Source organism: Euleptes europaea, chromosome 2 (genome assembly GCF_029931775.1).
Source record: "Euleptes europaea isolate rEulEur1 chromosome 2, rEulEur1.hap1, whole genome shotgun sequence".
NCBI classification, from domain to species: domain Eukaryota; kingdom Metazoa; phylum Chordata; class Lepidosauria; order Squamata; family Sphaerodactylidae; genus Euleptes; species Euleptes europaea.
In genome coordinates this window covers 111,348,065-111,359,686 of record NC_079313.1, presented here as the reverse complement: position 1 = coordinate 111,359,686, position 11,622 = coordinate 111,348,065, and the positions used below count along the sequence as shown (strand labels likewise).

General features: G+C 43.6%; 1 protein-coding gene across 6 annotated transcripts in view; it reads right to left on the bottom strand.

Moving 5' to 3' along the window:
* Positions 1-11,011: 11,011 nt before the first annotated feature.
* Positions 11,012-11,622, bottom strand: part of DHX35 (DEAH-box helicase 35) — a 44,058-nt gene continuing 43,447 nt past the window's right edge. For 3 of the 6 annotated variants that reach the window (XM_056844055.1, XM_056844058.1, XM_056844059.1), the window contains one exon: positions 11,012-11,143. In XM_056844055.1, the coding sequence (XP_056700033.1) occupies positions 11,099-11,143 (45 nt within the window). In that variant the 3' untranslated portion in view covers positions 11,012-11,098. The remainder of the gene's footprint in view (positions 11,144-11,622) is intronic. The other 3 variants (XM_056844054.1, XM_056844056.1, XM_056844057.1) reach the window with 1 other exon arrangement.

The following is an 11,622-nucleotide window of genomic DNA, read 5'->3' as shown; positions in this document are numbered from 1 at the left end:
GAAGAGTTGGTTTTTATATGCCGACTTTCACTACCATTTAAGGATCAAACCGGCTTACAATCACCTTCCCTACCTCCCCCTCCCTTACAATCGCCCACCTACCTTATTGTAAGGGAGGGTGAGGTAGGGAAGGTGAGGTAGGTGGGGCTGAGAGAGCGTGACTAGCCCAAGGTCGCCCAGCTGGCTTCATGTGTAGGATGGGGAAACAAATCCTGTTCACCAAATTAGCATCCGCAGCTCATGTGGGGGAGTGGAGAATCAAACCTGGTTCTCTAGATCAGAGTCCACCGCTCCAAACCACCGTTCTTGACACCTTGCAGAAAAGGGATTCTAGGCGATCAAGTTGGGGGGGGGGGGGTAACCAATGTACATTCCCAGCCAGCGCAATGTTTTCTCAGTTCATACCAACATCCCCTTTCCTTCAGATGCAATGCAATTATTGCGCCTAGGGTCGACCGCCGCTCAGAAGCTGCACGGTGGCATTAGGAGCTGTGATTTAACATACAGGGGCTCTTTTATTCATCTAACAAGTTTATTCCTTTGTCAGGTGCTGCCTCGTATCACAGGATTTTACCGAGGTGGGCACACAGGGAATTTATTGCTGTAACAGGTTTATTCTTGCAAACCTTTATTCATTTATGCAGACTCCCTTCCCGTTGGCAACTTCTGCCCATAAACCAGCCCCAGGAGGCGACAGCAAGGCCACAGTGCCCCCTAGTGCTCAAAAGCAGCACCTGACAGCCTGAACATTAATCATAGCCGCAGGAGTGTAAAATTCAATTTTACCTCTCCATTCATTCTGAGATGAGTTGAAGGCCGGCCTTGTACATATAAACCGCACTTTACTTCATCAGAGCCCCGGTAACAAATGGTGTGTCTTCTTCAGGGAGTTTAACCATCAAAAAACAGCGCACCATTTAATTCCCCTCATGCCTAGGGTCAGAGCAGGAGCTCTTGGCATCAGCAAATACTTCAGTCCTCAGCTGCGCAGTAAACTATGTTTTAGAGATTGTTCCTCAATGTGAAATGATCAGTCCATTTATCTGCTAAAGGAGCCCATCTCTTTGTTCAGCCTCCCAATATTTTTTTTCCGCTGACCCGATCTGGACGATAAACCAGAGCCGTCTTAAGATATTCGCCGTTCAATTTGTTACTCGAGCGCCTCCAAGCCCAGGCTGTCTCTGTCGGCATCCTGGCTTCCAATTTTCTCTCTCCTTTCAACCTGCTCAGTTCTCATGACACAAGGCCGAGAAGGTTGGAGCCAACCCCAGGGGTGGTGAGACCACAAGGCCGGCAATGCTAAAAGTGTTGGAAGAGTTGCAATGTCTAGCCTGCAAAGGAACTGAGAAGAAGACCCAGCAGGGGGTGGGCAAGTGGTCAGCTAGTTAGGGCTGTAAGGTTAGAGACCTTTCCACCCTTTTTTCACACCTCTTGCCTGTCCTTAGGGGACAATTTCCTCCTTCTTCTTGGAAGTCATTCTACCCTCTCTCTCCCTCCTTAGCTGGTTAGGCAGCTAGAGGCTCTGTCTCTCAGCTTTCTTATCCTAAAATGTAGTTCCTTCAATAAAGGCAACTTTATCTTTAATCAGTGAGTCTGACCCTTCTCTGTGTACTTAGCATACTCTGCCAACAAAGGTTATGATTGCCCAGACTCAGTTAAACTGATTAAAAGAAACATTTGCCCCAAGGCTCAGAAGAGTTAGGGGACAAAGACAAAGGAACAAAGATGGCTACCCCCCACCCCCCACCCCGTGGAGATCGGCACCTTCGCTTGGAACCTTTAACAGAGAAGAATTATGGAACCTGGCAGATCAGAATGCAAGGCTTGTTGCAACAGGAAAAGTTGTGGAACGCCATTTCTACAGACAGACCCACAGAGCAAGCCCAACAGGTAAAATGGGATGAACAAAGTGATCAGGCAAAGGGTTACACAATCTCATCTGTTTCGGATGAATTGCTTATGAACGTAGCAGACCTTCAACAGCCAAAGAAATGTGGGGTGAGTAGTTCCTTCAATAAAGGCGACTTCATCTTTAATCAGTGAGCCTGATTCTTCTCTGCGTACTTAGCATACTCTTCTCCTTTTTTCTTCTTCCTCTAGTATCTTTTTTTCTTGAAAAACTGATTGAACAATTGAAGGCATTAACAAACACGGTTCTCTTAAGAGCTCTCTCGGCCCCACCTACCTCACAGGGTGTCTGTTGTGGGGAGGGGAAGGGAAGGTGATTGTATGCTGGTTTGAGTCTTCCTTAAGTGGTAGAGAAAGCTGACATATAAAAACCAACTCTTCTTCTTCTTTCATATCACCTACTACATGATCCTTTTAACCACTACATGATCTGGTGTAGTGGTTAAGTGCGGTGGTTTGGAGCAGTGGACTCTGATCTGAAGAACTGGGTTTGATTCCCCACTCCTCCATATGAGCTGCGGAGGCTAATCTGGAGACCTAAATTTGTTTTCCCACTCCTACACACGAAGCCAGCTGGGTGACCTTGGGCAAGTCACTCTCTCTCAGCCCCACCTACCTCACAGGGTGTCTGTTGTGGGGAGGGGAAGGGAAGGCGATTGTAAGCCAGTTTGATTCTGCCTTAAGTGGTAGAGAAAGTCAGCATATAAAAACCAATCCTCCTCCTCCTCCAGAGGTTCTGGGAATTGACCCTGGGATGTTCTGCAAGCAAAGCGCATACTCTACCAATGATCCATGGCCTCTCCCCATTCTGACTCCAAGGAACAACAGAGGCAGACAAGGGTGTGTGTGAACTAGAAAGTACCCATGCATAAACAACCTACGGTCATTTCTGCACATGCCAAATAATGCACTTTCAATCCAATTTCAATGCACTTTGAAGCTGGATTTTACTGTGCGGAACGGCAAAATCAACTTGCAAACTGTCGTTAAAGTGCATTGAAAGTGGACTGAAAGGGCATTATCCAGCATGTCTCTCTCTCTCTGGAGTGCCACAGGGGACTCCCCCTGCCATCTGCATTAGTGAAACCAAATCACAGGATTATTTATTTATTTAAACCATTTCTAACCCACTGTGCTCCCCAAGGACTAGGGATATGACCTGGAGGCAAGAGAACTGTGGAGAAAACAATCTCTGGAGGCAACAGAACTTGACATCAGGCCATGCTAAGGAACGGGGAATTGAAGCAATAGCCCACCAACCTCCATTCCCTGTTCAAAGAGGCTTTCTGGGAGGAAGAGGAAGAGGAAGAAGAGTGGGAAACAAATCCAGTTCACCAGATTAGTCTCCACCGCTAGTGTGGAGGAGTGGGGAATCAAACCCGGTTCTCCAGATCAGAGTCCACCGCTCCAGACCACCACTCTTAACCACCACACCACACTGACCAATGACACTGACCAGCTCAACATAAACCCTTATTAGGTACCAGCCTTTTCAGAAAGTTGATTCCAGAACATTTTATCAGGCATAGCTAGGGATGATTAAAGTTCCAAGTGGCCAATCTGAGGAAGGGATTTAGGACATGCCAAGGAGTAGACATAGCCATCCATTCCGCTTTGTTGACTGAGGCCCCTAAGCAGCACTTCATTTGGAGTTTTATCATTTGTCTCATTATGCACATTCTTGACCGGCCAAGGGAGTTGATTGGTCAACTCACTAAGCTATGTAGACGGGTTATAGGGTTCGTTGCAGGCCATTTCCAAGAGGCCTGTGGGAGAAAATTAACATACATCTCCATTCCTATCATTGCTGTTAAGCCACTAACCAGCCCCCCACCCTTTTAAAACAAGTCTCTTCCAGAAGTGCCACTTCAAGGAAAGACTTCTGGACCTGCCCCAATAAATAATTGCTCAGCCACTGTGCTATAAACCAATTTTCTGAAAATACCCTAGCAGCATGCCTGCCAACATTTGACAGATTAAGAAAACAAATACTTCTTCTCATGTGTATATGTGTGTAAAGTGCCTTCAAGTCGCAGCCGGCTTATGGCGACCCCTTTTGGGGTTTTCATGGCAAGAGTCTAACAGAGGTGGTTTGCCAGTGCCTTCCTCTGCACAACAACCCTGGTATTCCTTGGTGGTCTCCCATCCAAATACTAACCAGGGCTGACCCTGCTTAGCTTCTGAGATCTGACGAGATCAGGCTAGCCTGGGCTAAAATGGTCACTGTTAGATCCAGGACTCTTTCAGTGGCTGCTCCTGTAGCATGGAATGGCCTTTTTGAAGTTGTGCAAGGTGGAATTATTCAGGAGGGCTTTTTACACGTCAAGTCTCAGCTGACCTATGGTGACCCCTTAGGTTTTCAAGACATTCAGAGGTAGTCTGCCGTTGCCTGCCTCCGCATCACAACCCTGGTATTCCTTGGAGGTCTCCCATCCAAATATGAGCCAGGGTCAGGATTTTTCTCACTACCACCTAGTTGTTATATTACATATATTTGTTAGTTTCTGTAGATTAAAATTGTACATTGTTTTTATCATCACAGTAAACTGGTTTGAGTCCATTTCCAGAGAAAGGCAGATAAAAAAACACCCTGACCAAACAACGGCTAATATAAAACATATTCCAGAACCTCCTTAAGATGCATATCACAGTTCCCTTGTACAGCTTCACTTTACTTCCCAAAGGTCATTGTGGTACCTTATTGGGGAGTTCATCCCATAACTTCGAGGCCACCACTAAGACAACCCTGTTCCTCCTACTTGCAGTACTGAGCTCCTCAAATAAAGCTATTCAGACAGGCCCTTCACTTTTTAAATTTTTTTTAATAAACAGGGGGTAGCTTCCTCAATTGTACCAGCAAGCAATGAGAGGGCATGAAATAACTGGTAAGTGGTACCTGTTCATTGAAAGGCCACTTCTCATACAACTCTTCTGTATGAAAATTGGTTGGTAACCTACCAGTATATGCACCAGTGTATTGCCCTATGCATATCTTTGATGCAATCAAACCTAGGTTTTCACATGCACAATGAAAATTTAATGCAGTCATGAAATGCAACAATTTACATGGGTAGATCACAGTTACTTTGCGCTGAATTTTCGGAGAATTCACACATCCATAGTTAATCAACTAGTATCCACATGTGTACATGAAGCTGCCCTTATACCAAGACTATTGGACTATCCAGAGTATCGTCTACTCTGACTTGTCAGCAGCTCTCTGGGATCTCAGGAAGATGCCCTTCACATAACCTACTGTCCGATCCCTTTAACTGGAGATTGAACCAGGGACCTTCTGCAAGCAAAGCAGATAGCCTGTCACTGAGCTACTGCTCCTCATCTGAGTTAATAGTTTTAATCCATAGTTTATCAGCAAAGTTTGATCTCAGAGAAGCCCCCCCCCCCATTTTTAGACACATGTTAGGTTAGCAAGTTTTAAAGCACTAAGCTATTTTTTATACCTGTGAAAGGAGAGAGTTAAAAGCTGACTTTGACATTTATTTTAAATCACAATGTTACCAGAACTGTATGCATAAAAGACTTAGAATCAATCCCTTTCTGGCATAGCAGGTTATAAACCAGCTCTTTTCCCATCAACAATTATTTCTGTGATTCACAAATGGTTAAATGATCAATAAGTGCTATTTCCGAGAAATGGACAATATTCCTAGATTTTAAAAAAGATACACACACCCCAATCCCATGTCTCCAGCTCTTACCAGGTGCCAACCCTACCTTCCCCTGGGAGCCCTAGAGAACTCCGCGCACACCGATCGGACCAAAAGGGATGGTTATTAGTACCTGTCAGCTCCAACGCTTTATGATGTCCCAGCCGTATCAGCTTTTCAGATCTACTGCGACAATCAATGTCCTGCAGATCACATGAACCTCAGTCTATATGGTCACTCCACAGCATCAGGAAAGCAGCTCACGCCGGCATCTTGATTCTCACTCTGGCTAACAGCCCTCTTCTAGAACAACCAGTGGTTTCTAGGCTTCATGATATGGAAGTGCTGACACATTTCTAATTAAGTCTTTGAGAGTTAGACACTTCTGGCACAAGTTTCAAAATCCATTTTTGCTTACCCTCTCAAATAAAGCCTTCCCCAACCTTGTTCCAAAAACTCTTTTAATCCACATTTATAGCAACCTGTAAAGGCTGTATTAGTGGGCAGCCCTCTGAACGAAGACTTTCATAGAGAGTGAAGCCTGGTAATACAGTGTGTGTGTGGGGGGGGGGGGATGGATTTACAATTAGGCTCCAGATACTCCACTGGGAATATGTCTCATTCCCCATGACATCAATAAATGATACACCGGTCCATCTCCTCACATAAATATTCACAAGAGATTCACTGACTTTTTCCCCACAACAATCCTGCCCTCCTTCCCATGTCATGGATTAGTAGAGCTACAGTGAATTCAAAGCATACTGACAATGCCCCCAACAAAAAATGTGTTCATGGACTAAGGACTTTGTATCCAAGACTTCTTCCATGGAACTCTGGACAAAGTAAGCAGTGGATTCCACAGGGATCAGTGGGCGGCGGAGGGGAGGGATGACACTATTTTAATTTGTTCATAAATAATCTGGAATTGGATGTGAAGAGGTACACATTCAAAACTTTCTGGGGGATTTGTCATTCTTGGGATAAAAACAGTCCAATATATCGACTTGCTCTGGAGCAAAACTGCCTCCTTTAAAGATAATTTAAGCCAGTGTAGTGGAAGGGGAAAGAACAGCGCATCAAACTTCGCATATACCCAAGGGCAGTACCTGTAAATAAATTGCAAGTTTTGTTAGACGTCAGTGGTTAACTTCTGGGGGTGGGGGGACACTTACAATCATTTTCCCTTCCACACAACAGATACCCTGTGAGGTAGGTGGGGCTGAGAGAGTGTGACTAGCCCAAGATCACCCAGTTGGCTTCATGTGTAGGAGTGGAGAAACAAATCCAGTTCACCAGATCAGCCTCTGCCACTCATGGGAGGAGTGGGGAATCAAACCTGGTTCTCCAGATCAGAGTCCACCGCTCCAAACCACTACACCACACTGGCTATTACATACAAAGCCCTTCGTGGCCTTGGACCCTCATATCTGTGAAACCGTCTTTCCCCCTACATTCTTCCATAACAGCTTCACTCATCGGAGCAGGGTCTTCTGCAGTTGCCAACCTGCAGATGAGCAAAATCAACAACTGCCCGTACACGTGCCTTCTTTGTTGTGGCCCCCACTTTATGGACTGGCCTGCCTGAGGTCATCAGGAAGGCTCCTACTCTCTCATGGCTTTCTAAAAACTAAACAAAATTGAATTATTCAAGAGGGCTTTTCTACACAGGCGCTGTATTAAATTATTCAGAAAGTTACTTGGAAAAATTATTAGGGACTGTGTATAACTTGCTGAAATTAGGATCCTCCTATGGAATTTTGCATCATTTAATGTGTTATGCTTTGCATCAGTTCTGTTTTAAGACTTCTGATTGGTTCTACAACCCTAATCCTATGACACTGTTTATTGACTGTCCCATCCGTCAATTGTATTGACTAACTCTGGGCAATCCGCCTTTAGTGTAAGTGAGAAAGATGGACTATAAATAACTTTGAGTACATACATTTTTTAAAAAATACATGGAAGCACCTCTTATCAGATTGACTCAAAAGCTTGTGATGAGGACTTTGCCAAAAGCTTGTCGGAAGTCCAAGTATGTAATTGTTCACCAGATTACCCCTGTCCACACTTGGTAATCCTCAAAGAACTCCAGAAAACTAATACGACATGACTTCACTTTACAAAAGCCATGCTGATTCTTCCTCGGAAGAACTTGTTCCTCTGGGTTCTTACGAATTCTATCTTTAATAACAGTTTACATCAATTTACCTAGAATAGACGTTAGGTTAACTGGCTTGACATTTTCTGCATCTCTTCTGATACCTTCTTAAAAACTGGCAAGACATTTTCTACTTTCCAATCCTCTCAAAGACAGGACACTTTTAGACGAGTTGAATATAGATCAAGAATTTCACATTTGAGTTCCCTTAAGGTGCCACATAGACTCAGTGACTTGTTTTCAATTTGTCCACGAGCCCTAGATCGTCAACAATCATCACATCTTTTTGGCTCAGTGCTTCAGAAACTCTTCCTGAAAAAGGAGTTCTGGCACAGGCAGCTGCCCCATTTTCCACTGTGAAAACCAATGCAAGGAATTCATTCAGCTTCTCTGTGCCGTCCCCATCTACCCGTAGCACACCTTTATTTTTAGTCATATGCTTCTTGAATTATTTTAGGCAGCCTTATCAGTTTGTTCTACCAAACTCGTGCTGCTCCTATTAAAGTAAAAAAGTAGTGACATGTTTTTTTCAATTTAAGAATATTATACTTGTACAATTAATTATTTGATAGACATTATAGCAGATGATTCAGCAGTTGATATAACTTAAAAGTACTAATAATTAAGCTTTACGTGGTTAACTTTGTATGGGGGGACATGATATTATAGAATGTAGTTATGCTCGTAGGGATGTAAATGAAGATCTTGTTTTAGATAAGGAGCCACGTTTATGAATATGGAATGTACATTGTATTGTGTGTGTTGTTATGTTTGAAATAATACCAAAAAATCAATTAAAAAAACAAACTTGTGTTGCTCCTTGTTCATTCCATCTGTGTAAGACTTACGCTTTGTAAAGGAAGCCTTCTTGGCTTTTATGGCTTCCTTGACTTTACTGATTAACCACACTGGCATCCTCTTAGGCTTGGCATCCTTTCCTAAACTATGGTATACATGCTATCTGGGAAAGGAAAGGTGAAATGTCAGATACACTTACCATCCAAGTTACCTTCCAAGCAAACCAACTGCCACCAGTGATGAATATACATCATCTGGTAAGTGATGCTGATAATCAACTCGTTAGTAGGCAGAAAACGCCCAAAATTTCTTGATTCCACAGCTTTATTTTTTCTCTCTAGTGTGTTACCGTGGGACAAAAGCGACATGAACGTTTACACATCTTTGTATCCAAGTCTCCAGAAGCTCTAAAGGGTAAACAGCTTTAGTTGTAAGTCAAATGCCCACTATGGAGCATCAACAATATTCTGGACACCATACAGTTCACAAAAATACAGACAACCCCATCTCAAAAGAGCTCACGTATTGACAGAGAGAAAGATACACAGAGAACTAGTCACGTCAGAAGTCCAGAGGTGGGAACAGTTTGTTAAGCGGCTGATATATACAATACAAAGTTATTGCGAGGACCACACACTGACAGAACAAGCTCCTTTGAAGATCTGAGGGAAGCAGAATGGGAAGGAAGATCTGAAAGAGAGACTCCGAACGCACACCCGGGGCAAGGAAGACATTGGTCTATGTAAAAATTGCCATCATTTACATACATTTAAAAAAATGGAACAGGGACAAGGGATTCAACAAAAGGTGTGATCTTAAAAAACACATCCGAACAACATCGTTCTGAAACAAACAACATAAAGATGTCGTTATTCAAAGTTATGTCAGTGATACCCGGAGAAGAGCTTTTCTGGAAAGACAGCCAATGTGCTGTTTGGTCAGGGCACAGGACACTGACCACTCTTCACCTTTGGAGGGATGCAGCCTGAACAGCTGCAAAGAGCCAACTATTGTTCCACATGTAGAGAGGTGGGTGAATTTTGTGCAAATACTTCGCAGGCTCACAGAAGCCTGCTTTGGCGTTAGTGAAATCTGGCTATAAGTAGCACAGACGTGGATTTCACTAGCTGAAATCTCATTCCCCTCCCCTCCCAAAAAATGGGGCTAATTTATTTGTAGAGAACCGAATCTCCTTGCATCTATTCTACGTGGCCATACCACTATCTAAATGGAGGGCAAGAGAAACTCCCATGTCTGAGCTCCCCCTCATCCGGTAGTACTTAAGGAACGGGGCGTCCAAGCACAGGAACACCATCATTTTTCACTGAGCACCATTCCTTCCTATACTGAAGTGGCATCAGCAGAATAAGAAATATCCTCTTGTCTGGTCAAACACGAGAAGACCATTTATAGAAGGCCCGAATGGCCTCAGGCCAGGAGCTGTTCGCTGCCCCGCTTCTGAACCGAGGGTATCCCTTGAACATGCGGCATCCAAATCTGGAGAAAAGAGAATTCCCCCACGAACTGGTCCTCCTTCCCTAATCTAAAGGAAGTATCCCCTCTTTATTGCTGTGTAAGTCACCACCATTTGACTGTTAAATGACTGACAGTGATCATGAAAGCAAAGCAAAGGAACACTTTGCAAGGCAATCCCAGACTGAGCACAGAAGCTTCTGAAGACATACAACTTCAGATTGTTTTAAAACTGGACACACGAGGATATTTCTGTGCGAGACTGGCCTCAAGTCTCTTAGTTCTTATTCTGAAACAAAAGGCAAGGAACTAAGGACTTGCGTAAACCTTGGTTGTTGGGCTTCCAACAATCAATGTATATTACAATATAATAGGTTAAAATATAAATTAAAACACAGAATTAAAAGCATTGGGGGTGTACCAAAAATTATAAATGTGGTCTGAAAAGCAAAGCCAAAGAAAAGGTGCAGAGGAGCAATATACGGAAAGACTAGAATTCTATTGCTTCAGGGCAATGACAATAAAAAATAATATCACAGCAGTTAGGCACAATCACAGTTTCAAGGTTTTCGTTGCAAACCATTGAAGGTATTTCAAGGCTTTGCTTGAGCTCCCATACCTGTCTACAATTTGCAGGCAGGTGAAGGATAGCCAGCAGCTTTCACAGTGGTCTAAAAGGATCCTGAGCGCCACTTCCCCACCCCGAGGGCACCGCAGCTCCCCACCCCAAGGGCTCAGTGTGGTTACCCAAGCATTGCAAAATTTCCTATGGTTTTGTACGTCTCCTTTTGTACTGCTAATTTCTCTACCTAGTTTAAAAAGGAGCAAAGGTGCCCTTGGTAAACAGGAACGGTTACGATTAAGACTGAGGGATAAAACGTCCACAATGCAAGCTCTACGTTAAGTGTTACAATGTATTGGGGTCATGCATAAATCCTACAGGATCCTGGGAGGCAGGCATTTCGACACGTGTAAGTTGATGTGGGGATCAGGGTGCTAATCGACTAATCGTTGGATGGGTCTGTAGCACAGTTTCGATTCAGCGGCAGGTTCAGCATCACACGGCCGGAAGCTCAACAGCCATGGAGCATCAGTGGTCATCAACTTTCGTTCTTTTGGCTTTCAGAGAAAGATGCTGCAAAGAAAGAAGCAGACAGCCCATGGCATCAGAGTTTCGCAAATGTTCTGCGCAATAATTTCTCCCATTCCTAATTCAATCAGTTTCCATGTTAGCAACAGTCAATCTCTTTTTTTAAAGTCATGCACCAGGTAAAAATATTTCATATTGAAATATTCCAGAAATCACATTGAACCCCCAAGCATTTGCCAATACAGAATCAGCGTTATTTATAAAGCCATAAACAATTTTGTTGCCTGATACTTAAAAACATAAAGATGCTCTTTAAAAAAACTGCACAGTAGTTGAGTTTTGTAATTACTTCTTTTTAAAGGCACTTTTACGGTATTGGCACGGGCCATTATTAATGCTGCCAAAGATAATGTCTTTATTCACTACAAGGAGAACAGGTTAACAAATGTTTAACACGCCTATTTGCTAGGCTAGCATTATAGAGACCCAACCAGTTTTTCAAAGAACACTCTTTCTGCATTCCA